This window comes from Leopardus geoffroyi, chromosome C3 (genome assembly GCF_018350155.1).
Source record: "Leopardus geoffroyi isolate Oge1 chromosome C3, O.geoffroyi_Oge1_pat1.0, whole genome shotgun sequence".
In the NCBI taxonomy this organism is placed as follows: Eukaryota; Metazoa; Chordata; class Mammalia; order Carnivora; family Felidae; genus Leopardus; species Leopardus geoffroyi.
Window position 1 is genome coordinate 41,218,647 of NC_059338.1, and position 21,997 is coordinate 41,240,643.

At 43.0% G+C, this 21,997-nt stretch overlaps 1 protein-coding gene across 4 annotated transcripts in view; it reads right to left on the minus strand.

Annotated features, from left to right (window-relative positions):
* Positions 1–14,733: 14,733 nt before the first annotated feature.
* Positions 14,734–21,997, minus strand: part of LOC123584896 (torsin-1A-interacting protein 2-like) — a 40,655-nt gene continuing 33,391 nt past the window's right edge. For 3 of the 4 annotated variants that reach the window (XM_045452551.1, XM_045452549.1, XM_045452550.1), the window contains exons 4-5: positions 19,535–19,636; positions 14,734–18,767 (exon numbers count right to left, since the gene is read on the minus strand). In XM_045452551.1, coding sequence (XP_045308507.1) covers positions 18,007–18,767; positions 19,535–19,636 — 863 coding nt within the window. In that variant the 3' untranslated portion in view covers positions 14,734–18,006. Of the gene's footprint in view, positions 18,768–19,534; positions 19,640–21,997 lie in introns of all 4 variants that reach the window. The other variant, XM_045452548.1, reaches the window with a different exon arrangement.

Genomic DNA, 21,997 nt, shown 5'->3' on the forward strand with positions numbered 1-21,997 from the left:
GCTAGAATATTGAAGATAAGAGTAAAAATTTTCCTCCCCAACAGAGATAATATTAAAACACATTTATGAAATAACATGTAAGAGTGGGGAATTTAGACGGACAGAGATTCAAAAAGCAGTCTTTGCTTATTTAAAAAAGGCTCTCAGAACTGTTAATACATTGACACCAGCTAATAAGGGCTTTAAATGTAGAGTGCCTGTACTCACAAGGGTTTGCAACATGGTCACTATGGACTAAAACACCTCAGGACCTCAATTTTTACCCAATTGCATTTTGGACTCAGAAGTTCCCCTGGCCCAAGAACAGATATCAACCAATTCAAACACTCACCTAGGCACTCTATGAGGCCCTACAAACTACAGGGCCCCTAACAGAAAATGAACTAATTATACTTAAACTCCAACAGCTTATTCTGGAACGGGTAAAGAAGACCCCTGACAAACAGAGGGGAAGTATTCCTGACCATAAAGTGCTAACAGAAATGGTATATTTCCAAGCAAGGCATATAGATGGAGGGTTGACCCTCTCAGTTAATTAATGCCAATGGTGGACTTGCTAGAATCTCTGAGGGGTAAGACTATCTAAGCTCAAGCAGTTGCACAGTATGGAGCACCCTGGTCCCATGGCACTCAACAAGGCGTGTTTGTTTGTTTGTTTGTTTTTATTTAAAACCTTTTTTAATGTTTATTTATCTTTGAGAGAGACAGACAGACAGGGTGCGAGTTGGGAAGGGGCAAAGAGAGAGAGGGAGACACAGAATCTGAAGCAGGCTCCAGGCTCTGAGCTGTCAGTACAGAGGCTGACGTGGGGCTGGAACCCACGCACTGTGAGATCATGACCTGAGCTGAAGTCAGACACTTAACTGACTGAGCCACCCAGGCGCCCCAACAAGGCATGGTTTATCGGTGGGTCAGTCCCCGTAACGCCACATGGAGTCCACTGGCAAGCTGTGGCCTTAAGAGCTAATGAGAGTCAGCACAAGATATTGAAACAAGAGCCATAAAATTGGTACGAATCTGCTAAGGAGAACCAGAATGGGGTCTATCTTTTCTCAAACTCATCAGCAATAGCTAATGAAATAACTCTTTGGTCAGAAACATAGTCAGAAAACAGCTGGAAAATAGGAAATAGGAAAATATGGGGTAAGGACACATGGCAAAAAATATCACCGGCTGACATCTCCATTTTCTTCACACATGTCTCTGGACATCAGAAGAACAAGTTTGAAGTAACCAAATTTGATAACCGGGTAGACAAACTCACTAGGAAAACTATAAAGAGGTGAAGATTCCCAAAGTTTGTGTTTAAAAAACACACTGATGTGTGGCTGAGGAAACCAATTAAAAATACAACCATACATAATAAGCAGAAAGCGCAATGGAACGCACAACCTGAACAGAGATAGGCCAAATGATAGGGTCATTGCACGGCCACATAACCAAACAGGCCTGCTGGCACACATGTCACTAGAGCATAATTGGAGACAAGGAATATGTATGTACCTACCATAAACCTCCGGATTCAAATTTAAAAATGTGGGAATTGATGACAATTTAAAGCTTGGGGTCGTTAATGAATACTCAGATGACATGACAGCTGACAGACCCTTCAAAATTATACAAATTGAGGGGCGCCTGGGTGGCTCAGTCGGTTGAGTGGCCGACTTCGGCTCAGGTCATGATCTCGCGGTCTGTGAGTTCGAGCCCCGCATCGGGTTCTGTGCTGACAGCTCAGAGCCTGGAGCCTGTTTCAGATTCTTTGTCTCCCTCTCTCTGACCCTCCCCCGTTCATGCTCTGTCTCTCTCTGTCTCAAAAATAAATAAATGTTAAAAAAAATTATACAAATTGATTATATAGGATCCATGCCTACATCAGACAATAAACTGTACATGTGCATCATTGTAGACACATGGTCAGGAATAGGATTACTCTATCCTCACAGGAAAAATCATCAAAAGTGCGCCATCAGAGCATTAGAAATAGAGATGCTTGCTATGGTATCCCAGCCTTCATAAAATCAGCAGAGCACCCACTTCACAGAAAGAGTAATATCAGAATGGGTTATGGAACAAGGCACGATGTGGAATTTCCTCTTGTCCTGTAACCCAACTGCCTCTGGGTCAATTGAAAGATATAATGGCTTACTCCAGCAGAAGTTTAGGTTGCTTACTAACGATCCAGATGTGAAAGCTTGGACTGAAACAGTCTGGGAGGTGGCAAGATCTCTAAGCCATAGATAGAGAAAGGACGGAATAATTGGGGCACCTGGGTGGCTCGGTTGGTGAAGCCTCCGACTTTGGCTCAGGTCATGATCTCATGGTTCGTGAGTTCAAGCCCTGCACAGGGCTCTCTGTTGTCATTGCGGGGCCTGCTTTGGATCCTCTGTCTCCCTTTCTCTCTGCCCCTCCCCTGCTCATACTCTCTCTCACTCGCTCTCAAAAATAAATAACATTTAAAAATACATAAATAAATAGGGGTGCCTGGCTGGCTCGTCAGTTAAGCGTCCAACTGTGGCTCAGGTCATGATCTTGTGGGTTTGTGAGTTCAAGCTGCACGTTGGGCTCTGTGCTGATAGCTCAGAGCCTGGAGCCTGCTTCGGATTCTGTGTCTCCCTCTATCTCTGCCCCTCCCCCACTTGCACTCTGTCTCTCTTGCTCTCAAAAATAAACATAATAAACATTAAAAAAAATTTTAATAAATAAAAATGCAGAAAAACACCCATTTAAAAAATGATGGAAAAATTCCTATTGAATTAGTACTGTAGACACCCACAGAGGTAAGAATTAGCACTAATTAATCCAAATCAAAAACCCCAGAATCTAAATTAAAAGGAAAAGTATTGATCATTATTTATTAGTAGCACCTACTGCCAATAAAACCTACTGGGGAACCAAAGGAAAAAGCATATTACATCAATTAAAGAAAATAATATGGTGCTTCTATAAAAATTTCAGGCATGAAGAACACCATCTTTTATAGTAGGTGTCTAATATTTAGCCTAGCATGGTGCAGTACAATCATGCTTTGGGCCATGATAACAGGGTTTCTTGAGTGGCAAGAACATCAAGAAAGAATTAAAAATTTATAGGGCACTACCTTTATTTTGCGGGCATGAATTTGCTATGCATCTTTAACTATTTAAAAAAATTTTTTTTAGCGTTTTATTTATTTTTGAGACAGAGAGAGACAGAGCATGAACAGGGGAGGGTCAGCGAGAGGGAGACACAGAATCTGAAACAGGCTCCAGGCTCTGAGCTGTCAGCACAGAGCCCGACGCGGGGCTCAAACTCACGGACCGCGAGATCATGACCTGAGCCGAAGTCGGCCGCTTAACCGACTGAGCCACCCAGGCGCCCTGCATCTTGAACTATTAATATTCCTAAGCGGGCAATACAGCATGCGGCCTATTGCCATTGTCGGATACCATACCCACTATGGTAGCAACGGATGCTCCTCCCACAGCACCAGCAATTTCCAATTGAAATGCCACCTTCTGGTCCAGATACAAGTCCGCTGTCTGTGACATGCTCCACTCCCTCCACTCACCTTATTGCAACTGAGGACTCACCAGCATCACCAAGCCCCACCTGTCTCTGCCACCCTTCATTATTGGCACCATCTGTTTTCTGGGAAACCTTCAATCCACGAGAAACCAAATACTTAGGGAAGCCGATAACGCAGTCGCAACCTCCACTTTAATTTCTGCAAGAATCAACAAGGATCCTGAACAAGGGAAAATTCCTATTAAATTAGTATTGCAGGCATCCACGGAGATAAGGATTAGCACCAATTAGTTCATCTAAATTAATCCCCCAGTATCTAAATGAAAAGGAAAAGTATTGATTTAAAAACATAATGATATATATAGTACTGGGGAAATTATAGCACCTGCTGCTATAGAACCCCTAAGAGATACTGATGTGGAGAATGAAGATTGGCCTGAACTGCTAACTGGTTTTTGGTATTACAACCCAGAGTATATACCAAGACAACCAGGTGGTGACTTTCATACTTATCTTACCGAATCAAATGCAGCATTGCACACATGGCAAGAGACTGCATAAAAATGAACCCAATTTAATTCCTGATTGACTTTGTGTGCTAGCAGTTCTTTGGGAAAAAAAAGCAGCTGCTGATTATGCAGAATGGGCAATTAGATCTTTAAATATAAATAGACAAAAAAAAAATGGATCATTTACTACACTCTCAATTTATACTCTTTAATCCCTATTCACCTATTACAAAAATAAGGGTAGGGGTGGCTGGGTGGCTCAGTTGGTTAAGTGTCTGACTCTTGGTTTTGGCTTAGGTCATGATCTCAGGGTTCTTGAGTTGGAGCCCCGCATTGGGCTCCTTGCCATCAGCACGGAGCCTGCTTAGGATTCTCTTCCTCTCCCTCTCTCTCTGCTCCTCCCCTGCTCATGTTTGCTCGCTCTCTCTCTCAAAATAAATAAGCTTAAAAAAATAAAATAAAAATAAGAATAGAACCTGGGGTGCGTGGGTGGCTCACTCGGTTAAGCATCTGACTCTTGATCTCAGCTCAGGTTTTGATATCAGGGTCATGAGTTCAAGCCCTGCATTGGGCTCCACACTGGGCATGGGGACTTAAAAAAAAAAAAAAAAAAAAAAGGAATAGATCCTTAGTCACTATGTCCAGACTTTAAAAGAACAAGGACACCCTATAAGGTATATGGAGGACACATAGGAAACTTAGCATAATATACATATCATATCTGTCATGATATATACATTAGACTTCTATCTCACATCACAGACTTCTACCCCAAGAATATGGGAACCTATGTTAATAAAACCTCTCCCAGTTGTATCGGGACCTATATACCCTGAAATAGTAGTAGCCTATACCCTGAAATTTAATATAGACAACTTTCAAGCCAGACACAGATCCCCAAATTCTGCTCAGTTTTATCCACTTTCACTTATGCCCAGTTTACAACCTATGCCCAAAACAGATTTGCTAAAAGGGAAGAAACAGTTACAGTTCCTTATGGGACTCATAGGAGGTTTAATGGGAAGAACAGTGACAGCCACTTTTTCTCAATTTCAGATCGATCAAATCACGTTAGATTTTTAAAATTTTGAAAGCAAACAATCTCGAACACACACGCATGGTAGCTTTGTCAACATTGTGTATGTGGATGGATAAAATTAGCAATATATTACAAAACATAAATGAATTTCATATGGAAGTAAACAGAGCAATGGGAATTTGACATAAAGCAGTTGGAGAAAATGCTAAAAATAATGAAACACTTAAAAAAGTGCCATAACGTATGTTTCTCTAACTGTAGATTGTCAATGTTGAAGTTAAAATTGAAACCTTAGAAAAGCTATAATCTCAGGGCAATATTGGTCACCTGAGACAATAGACAACCCAACCAGAAGTAGAGTAGATACCACACATCCTAAGTGGTTGTGATTCCTTGGATAGCTGTGAAATCATGAAATCAGATATTGATACCTGAAGGGTGAAATATGACATTGGGTATCACACTTTTTCAGTTCCCTGATATCAAAAGGGAGAATGGAGTCTATAGGCCACAGAAAGGTCCCTTATGATGGAAGGAAAACATGTTTGTAAGGATATGTTGTTGGAATGGAACCAAAATACCTTTATAACTGCTGGACCTTTGAATATACCTACCTATGATTACAAGGACCTTTGACTAGGGCCTTGATGCCTTCTTTCCCAGTTACATATAACATGGGAAACTGAACCAGGATAGTATGCCCTAAGCCAAATCTCATGTTAGCCTATTGGAGTCAAGGGAAAAATAAGGAACATGACAAGATAGGATGTGTAAAAATAGAATAGGTAATAAATATGTCAATGGAAGGTAAAAAGGTATTTAGGTCAATGGAAGATAAACTATTAAATGAAAGACAGATACCATATGTTTTCACTCTTATGTGGATCCTGAGAAACTTAACAGAAACCCATGGGGGAGGGGAAGGGGAAAAAAAAAAAAAAAGAGGTTAGAGTGGGAGAGAGCCAAAGCATAAGAGACTCTTAAAAACTGAGAACAAACTGAGGGTTGATGGGGGGTGGGAGGGAGGGGAGGGTGGGTGATGGGTATTGAGGAGGGCACCTTTTGGGATGAGCACTGGGTGTTGTATGGAAACCAATTTGACAATAAATTTCATATATTGAAAAAAAACTATTAAAATAACCAGAGAAATATTAGATGTCCTGAAATTACTTTAATAAATGTAGAGGACGCCTGGCTGGCTCAGTTGGTGGAGCATGTGACTCTAGATATCGGGATCATGAGTTCGAGCCCCACATTGAGTGTGGAGATGAAGGAAGGAAGGGAGGGAGGAAGGAAGGGAGGAAAAGAAGGAAGGAAGGGAGGGAAGGAAGGTACTTTAAAAAAAAAATCTAACAAATGTAAATCATACATTAGAAGTGAAATTGTTTTGGGGCGCCTGGGAGACTCAGTCAGTTAAGCGTCCGACCTCGGCTCAGGTCATGATCTCACGGTTCGTGAGTTTGAGCCCCGCGTCTGGCTCTGTGCTAACAGCTCAGAGCCTGGAGCCTACTTCGAGTTCTGTGTCTTCCTCTTTCTCTGCCCCTTCCCCGCTTGTACTCTGTCTCTCAAAAATGAATAAATACTTTTAAAAAATTTTTAAAAGAAGTAAAATTGTTTTGATACTGATTATGGAAACTTTCAACTTTTAATGCTTGTGGGCCCTGCTCCTGGGCTCCTAGGGAAGCTATACTTCAACAGTTAACAAGGTCAAAATGACTCAGCAAAACCTCAAAGCATGGGCTCTATTTCTGCCCCGAGCACACATTGTACATCTACTTCACTAAAGAAAGTAACCAAAATGGAGCATTCTGAACACAAAAGATAAGAAGGAAGAAACTTCCCTGGTTTCCGTAAGCTTAAAGTCAGTCAGCCCTGCATATACTAGAAACTTAAGGTCTGCAACTTTATGAAATGTCCTTTGTCTAATAATCTGTAACTTTTTCTGTAAAAAATGTATATAAGCCTACACCAAATGTTCCTTTCCCAGATCTTTGCGAAGATTGTGTATCCTGGGCAGATGTTCTACCTTGGGCTCTAATAAAACTCTCTTCCTTTTTTTTTTTTTTTTTTTTCTTCCTTTTTTTAGGAATTCTGAAAGGTTTGTTCATTTTACATCAAAACAAAGTGATACAAAACAAAGTAAGTTGTGTCAGGATGTCATCATCTCATCTGTCCTTGCAGATAAGAGCTCAGTCACTCAGCTGCTGAGGGGCTCCACTAGGGCTTGTCAATAAAAACATATGAAGAAACAACTATGGCAAGCAGACATTTAGAACTTCAAATACAGAGAGGGTTTTTTTTTTTTAATACTTTGCCATTTTTTTTTTTAATGTTTACTTCTTTTTTAGAGACAGAGTGAACAGGGGAGGGGCAGAGAAAGAGGGGGACAGAGGATCTGAAGCCGGCTCTACGCTGACAGCCCGGTGTGGGGCTGGAACTCACAAACCATGAGATCACGACCTCAGCTGAAGTCCGTCACTTAACCGACTGAGCCACCCAGGCGCCCGCCCCATGGAGAGTTTGTGAGGACTATTGGACCGTGTTTGGTCTGGGGGAGGCTACAATTGGCTGAAATAGCAACCTGAAAACCACGGGGCAGTTAGTTCCAGCAGCAAAGGAGGCTCTTTTACCAGCAGTGGCAAAAACCATGCAGCGGCTCCTGGAGGATTGTCTTGCCCATCAACACCATCACCCTTGTTCCCTAGCAACGTGCTCGGGGCTCCATCAACGCAGGACTTTTACTGTCGCACTGGCAGCTGGAAGTCAGCTCCCAGTTGGCTAAGCTGGCTCTCCCAATACCAGCTCATATAAAGGTGCATCTCCTTTATATAAGGTCCAACTAAATTTGGACTTTTTTTTTTTTTCATCTCCCCTTTACTGGAATGATAGTGTGATTCTTCTATCGTTGGTTCGGATTATGTCTTTATGGTTTATTAAAACACATTATCTTGCATGCTATTGGCTTGTGAAATTTGCAAATGCCTTGTGTTAAATACATTGTTGACAAAGACAAACTCAGTCTCTGAGCATTAATTTGCCTCCCCGAAGAAAACAGTCTTCAGGAGGAATACGCACATTTGTTATGAGGGCCTGGAATTCCTCAGACGCCCTGTACCGCCAATTCACCTTGGTGGCCTGGTCTAACTCAACACTTTTCCTGTAATAGGTTTCTGGCCACTATGAACAGCAAGGCCCATTCATGTACCATATATGCTCCCTCAGTTGGCCAAGGACAGCCAGATCCTCCAAGCCTATGAAGCTTGGGCCATCCCCAACCATGAGCATAACCTCCAGGGCAGGGGAACCCACCTCCCAAAAACATCCTTCTGAGGCCCGCACCTTGAAACCGGTGACAGTCCCCATTTGGGCTGGCTGCCTGATGGAGTCCCAGCCTTACCAGTAATCAAGATTCCCAGGTGTCTTTTAGTGAAGGATACCCAGCCCAGCCCATGAGGTTCCACCTTGACCAGGCAGTCCAGATTCTTCCAGCACAGGCTTCAGAAGACAAATATGAACACCTGTGTAGGTTAGGGCTTGGAATTGGGCAGATGTCACGGACAACCAAGAGCCCATTTGTGTTCTAGTCTCTCCTCACACTTCCCCGGTTCCCAAATCCTGCCTTCCCTGCCCTACACATCCTATATGTGCAATACACATCCCATTAACCAGATTTGGGCAGCCAGGGCCTTGCAAGCCTGTGGAACTCAGGCAGTCCACAGCCATCATCATAGCTTCCATCGGCAGAGTAGCTGACCCACTGAAGATCTTTCTAAAGCAGCAGCTTTAAAGCGGTGACAATAAGGCTCCGTGTGGCCTGAATGCCTAATGGGGGTCCTGGGGTTCTGCTGCGATCAAGGTTTCTAGGTATCTCTTATTAGATACCCAGCCCAGCCTTCAGGAAGCAAGTCCTGGCCAGGCAGGCCAGATTCCCCCAGCTCTGCCTCCAGGGGGAGTATGCACATTTGCGTAGACAAAGATTTGGGACTAAACATATGCCACATACCCCAAAGTTGCGTCCTGTTAATCTGCCTCACCAGACATTGCCCTATTCCAGATCCTTGGCTATCCTGACCTCTGCAAACTGAATACACACTGTCCACCCTATGTCATCCAGCCTTGGGCTGCACCTGGAGCCCAACCACCTGATCAGCCTCACAGCAGAGGGAACCCACCTCCCTAAAATCTTGTTGAGATGACAGCTTGAAACCGGTTAACAGTCCCAATACGAACTGGTGACTTGACGGGTCCCAGGCTTTTCCATCAAGCAAGGCTCCCAGGTGTCTCTTATTGGAGGTACCCCAGCCATCCTGTCCGGCCTCACCCTAGCAAGGCAGTCCACATTCCTCCAGCACTGCCTCAGAGGAATATGCACATTTGTGTAGGTTAAGACTTGGAATTAATCAGATGCCATGTGTTCCTACCACCGTCTCTTCTCACCCAACACTGCCCTGTCCTGGGTCACTGGCTATCCGGACCTGCACTGCCCACTCATGTGCAATCCACACTCGGTCAGCATTTCTTCGGCTGCCAAGGCCCTCCGGCCTCTGGAGCTCAGGCAGGATGTCCACCATCTGAATAGATTCCAGGGTGGAGGAAGCCCACCGTCAGAAAACTGCTCCAAGCCCCCAGCTGTGAAAGGGTGCCAGTGACTCTCCACAGACTTGCTGCCTGATGGTCCCAGGCTTCACAAGGCACCAGGACTCCCAACTGCCTCCCAATCAAGAGATACTCTGTCCTGCCTGCCCAGCCTCTCCCTCACAAAGGAGCTGAAAAACCTCCAGATCGGCCTTTGGAGGAATATCACACAATGGGAGGTAGACCTTGTGATCAGGCCAACGTTCTGGCCTTCTCCTAGACCTCGGCCTCTCCTGATGCTTGCTCTCTTCCAGGTCCCCGGCAAGCCTAACCTGCACGTCCCTTCACCCAACATTGGGCAGCCAAGCCCTCCAGGCCTGTGAGGGTAGGGCCCAGGCCCAACCACCTGCATTGCCTCAAAGGTAGATGTAGATCCCCGGCTGAAAATCAGACTGAGACACCGCTGAAGTGGGCTACTGTCCTACCCCTGGAGGACTGGCTGCCTGATGTGGACTGGGCTACAGTGGTAATTAGGCTCCCAGGTATCTGTTATTGGTGGATACCCCAGCCAGCCCCCGGGGTCCAGCCCTGGCAAGGCAGCCCTGAGGACTACAGCTCTGCTTTCAGGGGAATGTACCCATGTGTGTATGTTAGGGATTAGAACTAGACAGATGACAGTTATCCCCCACAGTCCTGCCTGTCCAGGCCTCTCCCAACTTTGCCCTCTTCCAGACACCTGGCTATCCTGATATCTCTCAGCCAGCCTTGGCCTGCAGGGGCACTCCAGGCCTGTGGAGTTCCAGCCTGACCTCAACCGCCTGATTGGTCTCAGGGTGCAGAAAGCCTACCCCCTACGCCCTGAAAAATCTTTGTGAGGTAGCAGCTTTAAACTGGCCACAGTCGGTACCCATTGAGACCGGCTAGCTGATAGGTGAGGCTCCAACAGCAAGTAGGGCTCCCAACTGGCTCTTTTTGGAAAATCCCCTGGCCCGACTTCAAAATCCAGCCTTGACAAGGCAATTTACATTCCTCCAGTTTTGCCTTCAGGGGGAACATTTCCATTTATATAGATTAGTTAGAGGCCATGGATCCCTGCAAGAGCCCTCTTTCGATCTCCTGACATTGCCCAGTTCCAGGTCCTTGGCTCCCCTCATCAGTGCAAACAGTGCACGAGCAGTACGCACCGTTAACAGCAGTCCTTCCCGACCAACTGCATAGCCTCCGGGGCAGAGGCAGCACCCCTCGAAATCTTTCTGAGGTGACGGCTTTAAACTGGCGACAGTCAGTCCCCATTTGGACCGGATGCCTAATGGCATCCTGGGCTTCTCTTGCAGTCAAAGCTCCCAGGTGTCTCTTAGTGAAGGATATGCCACCAGTTTGCCCATCCCACCTTGGCAAGGCAGTACAAATTCGCCCAGCTTTTCCTTCAGGGGAAATATAGGTAATTGTGTAGGTTAGGACTTGGAATTAGGCAGATGCCATGGTGCCCCAGGAGCCTGCTTTGAGACCTTGCCTCTCTTGCCACTTGCCAGTTCCACGTTCCATGGCTTCCTTGACCTGCACAGCCCATATGTGCACAGCACACACTGCCAGCCAGACTTGGGCAGCTAGAGCTCACAGGCCTGTGGAGTTCAAGCCCATCCCCGACCACCTGCGTGGCTTCCAGGACAGAGGGAGCCACCCCTCGAAAATCTAATGGGCGGCTTTAAACCGGTACTATTAAGTCCACATTTGGACCGTCTGCTTGATGGGATCCAGGGCTTATCAGGGATCTAGGCCCAAATGTCCACTGACTGATGAATAAAGGAGATGTGTTAGAGGAGCGCCTGGGTGGCTCAGTCAGTTAAGCACTGGACTCTTGATTTCAACTCAGGTCATGATCTGGTGGTTTATGAGTTTGAGCCCCCACTCAGGGAGGAGAGGATTCTCTCTCTCTCTGCCCCTCCCCCATTCGTGCACTTGCACACACACACTCTCTCTCTCTCAAAATGAATAAACTTAAAAAAAAGATGTGGCATATATATATGTACGTACACACACACTCACACACCCACAATGGAATACTACTCAGCAATCAAAAAAGAATGAAATCTTGCCATTTGCATCAATGTGTTTGGAGCTAGAGTGTATTATGCTAAGTGGAACAAGTCAGTTAGAGAAAGACAAATACCACATGATTTCACTCATATGTGGCCTTTAAGATACAAAATAGGTGAACATAGGGGAAGGGAGAAAAGAGGGAAGCAAACCATAAGAGACTCTTCAGTATAGAGAACAAACTGAGGGTTGTGGAGGGAGGGAGACAGGGGTTGGGCTGAATAGGTGATGGGTATTAAAGAGGGCACTTGTGTTGAGTACTGGGTATTATATGTAAGTGATGAATCACTAAGTTCCACTCCTGAAACCAATATTACACTATATGTTAACTAGAATTTAATTTTTAAGTTTATTTTGAGAGACAGCACACACACAAGCAGAGGATTGCTGAGAGAGGGAGAGAATCCCAAGCAGCCTCCACACCATCAGCACAGAGCCCAATGAGGGGCCCGAACCCATGAACCATGGGATCATGACCTGAGCCAAGGTCAAGAGTTGGATGCTTTACCAACTGCGTCATCCAAGCGTCCTCAACTAACTAGATAAAAATTTGAGGAAAAAAAAAAAAAAGTCTAGGCTCTCAGGAGTCTCTTAGTGGAGGATATCCCAGCTAGCCTGCCTGGCCCTGCCCTTATAAGGCAGTCTAGATTCCTCCAGCTTTGCCTTCAGGGGGAATATGCATATTTGTCAAGGTTAGGGCTTGAAATGCAGTAAATGCCACTGACCCCAATGGCCCATTCATGAGATCTGGCCCCTGCCTACCATGATCGGCATGGCCCACATGTGGGCCCGGTCACATACTCACCTGGTCAGCTGGCCTTTGGCAGCCGCAGCCGTGGTCTCACAGACCTAGAGCTTAGGCTGGTCCCCAACCACCTGTGTAGCCTTGTGTGGTGGAAGGCCACCCACGGAAATCGTTGAAGCTGCAGCTTGAAACTGGCAACAGTCGAAGCACCTGGGTGGCTCAGTCAGTTAAGCGTCTGACTTCGGCTCAGGTGATGATCTCACAGTTTGAGTTTGAGCCCCACATCCGGCTCTGTACTGACAGCTCAGATCGTGGAGCCTGCTTCAGATTCTGTGTCTCCCCCTCTCTCTGCCCCTTTCCTGCTCATTCTCAGTGTCTGTCTCTCAATAATAAATAAATGTTAAAAAAAAAAAAGTCTAAAAAAAACCTGGCAATAGTCAATCCCTGTTTTGATGTGGCTGATGTGGTCCCAAGCTTCTACAGCAATCAAGCCCCTTGGTGTCTGTAACTGGAACATACTCACTCCAGCTTTGCCCTGGCAACGAAGTCCAGATTTATCCAGCTCTGCTGTAAGGGAAAATATGTGCATTTGTGCAGGTTAAGGTCTGAATTAGGCAGATATACCCCTAATAGCCTGCTTCTGTGATGTGGCCTCTGGACCCTTGCCCTGTCCCAGGTCTCTGGCCACCATAAATTGCACAGTCCGTTCATATGCAGTACCACTCAGCACCCTCTCAGGCCTTGGGATATTGTGTCTTCAGAGCCTGTGATGCAGCCTCCAGGGTGAAGGGAGCCTACCCTCCAAAAATCTTGAGGCAGTAACTTCAAACTGGGAACAGTTCCTATTTGGACTGGCTTCTTGATGGAACCCCAGGCTTCTCCACCAATGAAGCCTCCTAGGTGTCTCTTACTGTAGGATATCTGGGCCAGCTAGCCTAGCCCTGCCATGACAAGGCACTTCAGATTCCTCTAGCTCTGTCTTCAGGGCAACATGTGCATTTGTGTAGGTTAAAGTTTGGGACTTGGCAGATGCCCAAGAGCCTGCTCCTCTGACACAGATGCTTCAGACACTTGTTCTGTTCCAGGTCTCTGGCTGCCCTGACTTGCGTGGCCTATGCACGTCATCAAGGGATGTGGTGCCAGGGCTCTCAAGTCATGTGGGGCTTGCACCCATCCCAAACAGCTGCACAGCCTCCACTGTGGAAGCCCCACCCCTGGAAATTCTGTGGCGGTGGCTTCTCATGGGTGCCAGTCAGTCCTTATTTGGACTGGCTGCATGATGGGCTAGCAGGCTTTTCTGGCAATCAAGGCCACCAAGTGACTCTTACTGGTAAGTGGTGATATAAAAGAAATGATAGAAGACACCAAAAAATGGTTTCTTCATGTTGCTATTTTTAAATACTTCTCTACAAATAAACTGCATGGATATAAGCTTCATTTCCATTTAAAGATAACCCTAATGGGATATGTTTTCTATTTAACATTAGATTTTGAAATGTTCAACACCTATGTAAGCTACACATAAAAATTCTGGTCAGATGCATGCAAAAAACAGTCCCAGTGAAGATCACCTTGATGAATGATCACTTTCACATGTTTGTTTTATTTTAACATCAATGCTCATTATGCTTATTGTTTTAACAGATAAAAGTATAACTCCAACAATTAAAAACTGTGAAAGGCTCCAAAGCACCACAGTAGCTAGCACTGTTCAACTGGGTCACTGGCTGGACGATGATAGGTCACAGGTCTGCTGAGCCTTACCACCTGAAGTTTGGAGGCTTTCAAATGAACTACATTGAAACTGTTTTATTAATTTAAAAAATAGAAACAAACAGCATTACTACCTTCAGTGATAGGAATTTCCTGGAACTTCTCTGCCAACTTGGAAGCTAGCTGGGAAACTTAAAGTTACCTCACAGGGGAAAAAACTCCAAAGTCCAGAGACAGTGTCTGATTCTACACCAGTTTCTTCTTAGAACTCTGGTACCACTCAAGAAGCAATTTATATTAACATAGAATGTAGTCATTAGAATTGTTCTGTGATAATAATTAAACAATGATGTATGGTATCATAGGTCCACAAGTCACTGTTCTAAGTCAAAACAAACAAACAAATAAACAAACTGTAAAAGTAATGAAAGGTGAACTACTAGATATGCAAAAGAAAATCTGGAAACTTAAAAAAAGAAGAACTGAATAGAAATGAACTTAAGAGTACATTAGATAATCGATTTTAATTGGTACATTAAAAAAATATAAAGTTTTATGCTTTAAAAATAATCATTTTATTCATGAATAGATCCAGAGCTAATATACTGCTTTTTAAAATAAGTTTTGAAATAGCAAACAGAAAACTGACAATAGCTTCAGATGATTGCACTTACACATGGAAGGAAAAGTGTTTTTTAATACAGGCTAAACATTAAAAAAAAAGTGCCATTTTAAAACCTTTTTCTTAATCGTATGAAAAGGAAATGATGAAAAACCATATTCAACTGAATGAAGAAACTAAAACTTTTGTTTCATCTGTGTTGCGAATCACTGATATATATGCACATTTTATACTGGTTCTTCATAGATCTGAGGTAGCACAGGTCAGCAGACCAACAGAACAATTCTACAAGGCACCATTGGTTTTGTGACAGAATGCTAGCTGACACCTGAGATCTAGAAATACAGAAAAAAAAATTCAAACATTAGTATATAGATTTTTCTTCAATTTCCTCTGATTTTATATTGGATTGATATTGATACTATATTCACTATGGTTTATCTTCTTGTTCAAGCAGGTTTTTCCTCAAATCTATTTGAAAGATTCCTTCACAGAGTCACAAATGAAAATAGTTCCTTTAGGTGTGCCCCTACACTCAACTGAACACCACTTAAGACTGTGGTTAGAACAGATTTATGTGTTTTTCCTGTGACAGATATTTCCAATAGATTCTTCCCCTATGTCTTTGTGATCTCTTTTTAGGTATCAATAAAGATCCCTGTATCTTCCTAGTGTTTCTGAAAATCCTTACATGCTTTAATCATGTGACTTATTTCATGCTTTAATTGGCAATATGATTAATGTACAAAAGAAATCACATGATTAAAACCTGGAAGGATTTTGGGAAACACTAGGAAGATACACACACACACACACACACACACACACACACACACACACATTATATATACATATTCTTCTCTCACAGCAGCAGAGAGGCCGAAACCTAGTTGAAATATTACAGGATCATGGTGATAGTTCCTATAGCCATGCCATGCCATGCCATGCCATGGAACAGACCCTTCGCTGGATCAAGATAATTTTACTAGAGTTCTGCTTTCAGAGCTGCAAGGCAAACCAACAACTATTGTCTCCATAAACACTGTTCTCAATCTTACTTGCAATCACAGAACACGGTCCAACAATTAATACTGGTCATTAAAACCTCTTAGAATCAGGGGCGCCTGGGTGGCTCAGTCGGTTAAGCGGCCGACTTTGGCTCAGGTCACGATCTCTCGCGGTCCGTGGGTTCGAGCCCCGTGTCGGGCTCTGTGCTGACAGTTTGGAGCCTGGAGCCTGTTTTAGATTCTGTGTCTCCCTCTCTCTGACCCTCCCCTGTTCATGCTCTGCTTCTGTCTCAAAAATAAATAAACGTTAAAAAAAAAAAATAAAAAAATAAAACCTCTTAGAATCTATTTTCCATGTCTGCTTCCTTTTACTAAGTATAGTATCTCTTGCATTTCTAACCATCTAGTTAAGAAATGGGCTGCATTATATAATATGCCATCACTGCGCAGCAAGTAAACCAGGATGGTAAAGTTATGCTACCACACCCATATAAAACCTATTCAATTAGTTATTAAACTCTATTCTGCTTAAATTGTACTCAAATTGTCATCCTAGACAATTATAAAACTCCCTTCAGGGGAGACAGAAATGATGATTAAGAGAAATTAACAAAATCATCAGAGAGATGCTTAGCAAATACTGAGGTGCCTGGGTGGCTCAATAGGTTAAGCATCCCACGCTTTTTTTTTTTTTTTAACATTTATTTATTTTTGAGAGACAGAGAACGAGTGGGGGAGGGGCAGAGAGAGAGGGAGACACAGAATCCGAAGCAGGCTTCAGGCTCTGAGCTGTCAGCACAGAGCCCGACGCGGGGCTCAAACCCACAAACGCGAGATCATGACCTGAGCCGAAGTCAGTTGCTTAACCGACTGAGCCATCCAGGCGCCTCAAGCATCCAACTCTTGATCTCGGCTCGGGTCATGATCTCACAGTCACAAGACTGAGCTCTGCGTCAGGCTCTGCTCCGAGTGTGGAGCCTGCCTGAGATTCTCTCCCTGCCTCTTTCTCTATCCTCTCCTGCCCCTTCACTCTCCTGCACACACGCTCCTGTGCACACACTCGCTTAAAATATATATATATATATATATATATATATATATATATATATATATGTGTGTGTGTGTGTGTGTATATATATATATATATATATATACATATATATATATGCTTAGTAAATACTAGTTTATACATTCTGCTGTTCATCTATAGGTCTTTATCTTTCATAAACAGCATGTGTATACAATAAACCTGTATTTCATCCTCTTCCAACTCATGAGTTCTAATACATTCATCATTTTCCTACCCATTTTCCTATCTTCTAAGATTTTTTTTTCACTTAATCAGCAATTTTCAAATTTCATTATCAGTGGAACTCTTTGTTCCAATTATATCTTATGTAGAATCCCACTACCTGAAGCAATCAAATGCAGAACCTCCCTGATAAAAAGAATAGGGTTGCCAGTGGACATAGCTTGGAAATCATGGTTCTAAAACATTCAAGAAAGCGAAGTAAAGATACAGCCAATTGGAATTTCTTCATTTCCAATGGTTATAGTTAATTCCTTCCCTTGTTTCCAATTTTCAAGAACATTTCTTAAGAACAGTTGCTTTTACCTTAGCCCGTTAATGGAATAAAAGCACAGTGCCTTACATACAGTTAAGTACTTGAATTCATATTTCTTTTCAAACTATTCAAAAATGCAAATTAGTAGATGTAATCCCATGACTAGGTTATTAAAATCAGTTTTTAAAATATTTTAATATGTGATAGAAAAAACATTTTTTAAATTATCCTTGCTTCATAACTGTAACTGCTGTAGTTCAGTCCAAACACTACCCAAAAGACTCCTTAGACTCTCAAGAAAACAAAAATCATTTTAGTCATTCTGAGAAGATTATCTTCCCATGCAATCATTCTGTTGCTCTATTTCTGGATTAAAAAAAAAAAAAAAAAAGCCTCAGTTATATATTCTATGCAGATTTCAAACCTGATTTGCTTCAAAGGCCAGGGAAAAAAGTCAAGTTTTGTCAAGCTTAGAAAGATTTTACAAAAGGTAAAAAATGAGAATTTTTTTCTAAAATAAGCTCATTTGTGTTCTCCAGGCTTTTCATAACCTCCTTCCAACAGAAACAGAAGGCTCTTCAACTAACTTTTTAATAAATCTAGGCCTCAAAAACCAACTCCATGCTTAGCTTACAAAAGGCACCCCTGTTCTTCAATGTCCCTCACAGGCTGGACGGGCAGCACCAGGTGTGAAATCCGGCTCCAGAGGCCACTCAATTTGTCAGAGTCCATGTGGTTGAAGGAGCTGGGAGTGTCTGAGTTGGTAAACCTGGCCCAGAGGAAATCTCTCACTTTTTCTTCAGTTTCCCTTGGGCCGACACTTGCTTCTAATGTTTCCTCCTCTAGGAGAACAGTCAGGACCAGGGCCACATCTTTAAAGGCAGCATTCTCATGGTCACAATACTTGTAGAAGATTAAGGTAGAGCCTGCGGGAAGGGATTCAAAGTGGTGCACCACAGCAGCCTTCTGGCCATTCTCAAATCCTGAGCTCAGCTCCGTGTCAACCAACTGCTTGACCACATCACTGTCCTGCAAGGTTCTTGCAGCCCCGTCAATCTGAATGGCAGAGACTTTCTGGGAAGAGGTATAGGCATCCGCAACGAGGTGGCTCAGGCACTTCAGGGTCTCTCTTCCCTCCTGAGCTGCTGTAAATATGATGGTGGCTGGCTCAGTGGGGTTTGAAGCATTGAGGTGTTTCTGGAGAAATTTACGTCCTCTCTGCCACAAAAAGGAACTCTGGCCTGGGAATTTATCCTTCAGTTGGCTGAAATGAACCAAAAAGGCCTCCAAAGCTGGATTTTTGGGCACTTGCTGTGCTGAAGAGGAATAGTAGCTATTACCCCAATTTAGCAAAACAAGAGTCGTGACCACAGAGCCAAAAAAGATGTAGCCTGTCAGAGAATGGGAAAATAAAACACAAAATTAGAGAGAAGGTGGATCAGAAATAAAATCTGTGGTAAACTGAAACGAGTTAGAGATACTGCCAGATTTTACTAATTGTGGTGAGTTTCTTTCGCCTGAATCCTTTAAACTTTGAGCTAATTTAGGTCTACCAGAAACACTTCTCTAATTTCTTAGATTTAATTATTTGATGATACAGTATTTTTGTTAAAAGGTAAGTTTATGTATTTGTTGCTATAACTAATGATGCAATTTAGAAATGATCAGGATAGTCCTCCTCCCTCTCAAAGTACCTATTACTTCTAATAGGCCATTTTTTCCTAAAGGGTCAAAATGTAAAAATGCCACGTGGAAAGTTAATACTCTGTAAAAAGTATTTTAGTTTCTTATTTACGAAAAGTCCTTCCTCCTATGGGAATTCTCATTTTGTTCAGGATGCCAAAATATCACGGTTACCAGATAACCAGGATGGTAACAACATGGTTACCAGAGGGGAAGCGGGTGAAATAGGTGATGCGGATTAAAGAATTCACTTGTTGTGATGAGCACCAGGTGTTGTATGGAATTGCGAATCACTATACTGCACACTGGAAACTAACAGAACACTGTATGTTAAGTACGCTGGAATTAAAACAAAGTAAAATAAAAACAAAAATACTAAAACAATGAAATTGTTTAAATGCTAGTCTTCTAGGTGTTTTCTCTGAGGATTTCTGAATGTGAATCGACACTGCAGTAGGACCAATTTTGTTCTCACCATAACGCAAATAATCCTTTTTATTCATCTTTCTTCTGGTATCCAGTGCACTCTCTTTCTTTTCTTCCAACCTTTGTGTTTCCTGTTGATGACTTTCAGCCTCTGCTGGGGAAAAGGAATGTTCTCCTTAGACAATATGCTAACGGGGTATCATACACTCTAGGCCTCTTACAAAATCAAAGAATTATTAGGCTGAGAGGATTTCTATACTTTCTTATACAAAGCTAACTTTTTTCCTGTCTTTTCCTTAAGGCTATTACTTTTATTCTACGTAGAACAATAAAATGAAGTCCTCACTGGCCCTTACATCAAGGACAAGAAACAAGCACCCTAATATTGCGGCCAAACCTATCTACAATGTATTTCGACAAAATGTTTAAAATTAAAAAGGGATTTTATGGGGCGCCTGGGTGACTCAGTCAGTTGGGCGTCTGACTTCGGCTCAGGTCATGATCTCGCGGTCCGTGGGTTTGACCCCGCATCGGGCCCTGTGCTGACAGCTCAGAGCCTGGAGCCTGTTTCGGATTCTGTGTCTCCCTTTCTCTCTGACCCTCCCCTGTTCATGCTCTGTCTCTCTCTGTCTCAAAAATACATAAACGGTAAAAAAAGAAAAATTAATAATAAAATAAATAAGTAAAAAGGGATTTTAGAAGTGTTAGCTGGGGGCACCTGGCTGGCTCAGTCAGTAGAGCATGAGACTCTTGATCTCAGGGTTGTGTGTTCAAACCCTACACTGGGCACAGAGTTTACTTTAAATAAATAAATATGTGGCAGCTATTAAAAGATAAAGCATACATAATAAAACATTTTTTTAAGAAAGAAGCATTAGCTGTACGCAAGACTCAACATCACAGGGCAAGGACACTCTAATTCCAGGGTTCAAGTCACATGGCTCAAGACCCCAAGCATACACATAACGAAGGCCCTAAGTTTTGAGACAGGAGAGATTACTGTACAGGTACAAAATAGCTCACAAAAGTAGGTTTGGAACTCTTAATGATGGAATCATGAAAAGTAAGGAATACAAGATTAAGAAAATTTACGAACTATGTAAAAATGTAGGTGTGGGGTGAGACACCAATCTTAAAATGTGTGGCTGAAAAAAAAGGAGGGCACTACTGTGTAGCACTCGAAGGCACTCTATGGTATAGGTGTGTGCTTACGGGAAAAATAACTCAAACAGTACACTCTATTAACATAAAGAAACAGGTGGCTAGGTGGCTCAGTTGGTTGAGCATCTATGGCTCAAGTCACGGTCTCATGGTTTGTGAGACTGTGGGATCGGGCTTGCTGCTGTCAGCCCAGAGCCTGTTTCAGATCCTATCTCCCTCTCTCTGTCCCTCCCCTGTTCATGGCTCTCTCTCTCAAAAATAAATTAACATTAAAAAAAAAAAATAAATGAAACAGTTTAAAAAAAGAAAAGAATCATCTTCACCTATAAAGGATAGTGTATTTATTCACATCATACTAAAATATAGGAACTTAAGGTATCATAGCATAGAATATGAAAGGATCTTTAATGATCACCCCACCTTACCTATCCTGACAAAAGGCTGTAACCCCGCCTTACCTATGCTGACAAAAGGCTCAGGGATGGGAAGGGCTTTGCCCAAGGTCACATAAAGAGATGTGGCTAAGTGGGGCACCTGGGTGGCTCAGCCGGTTAAGTGTCTGACTCTTGGTTTCAGCTCAGGTCATGAACTTGGCTTTGTGACTTCAAGCCCCGCATCGGGCTCTGTGCTGACAGTGTGGAGCCTGTTTGGAATTCTTTCTCCCCCACCCCCACCCCAGCCCTCCCTCCCTCCCTCCCTCTCTCTCTCTCAAATAAACCTTACAAAAAAAAAAAAAAAAAAAAAGAGATGTGGCTGAGTTTAGAACAAGATTTCTCATCTGCTAGATTAGTTCATTCCATTATATTAAGCTGCTCTGCATACACAGACTGCATTTTTAAAACAATATTTTCTTCCTCCACTCAGTGAACCTGCATATGATGAAATCTGATGGGACATAACAGTTCATACAAGTCACATTCATTCATTCATGTAACAGCTATTCATAAAGTTGCTTCTCTGTGCCAGGTGCCACAGAGACATAATGGATGAGAGAGAGAGAGTTCTTGACTTCCCTGAAGTTACAGACTATACTAATGATTAATGAACGAAACATGTATTTGAGATAGGTCACTGATTTATAGTGAAACATTAATTTCCAGCCCTTAGTCAAGCCCCTGATGAACAGAACGTGTAATATTTTATGTTCGTTTGCATTGGCCAATAGGCATTTTAGACTGAACTCTTCTAAGTACTTATAAAATACATATCCACACATAGAATTATAGACAGTGAGAGCTGGATACCTCTTGTCCAAATTCTTCATTCTACAAATAGGAAACTGAAGTACCAGGAAGTTAAGAGACTTGCTCAAGGTCACCCAAGCTAGCAAGTGGCAGGGCCACAACTAGAA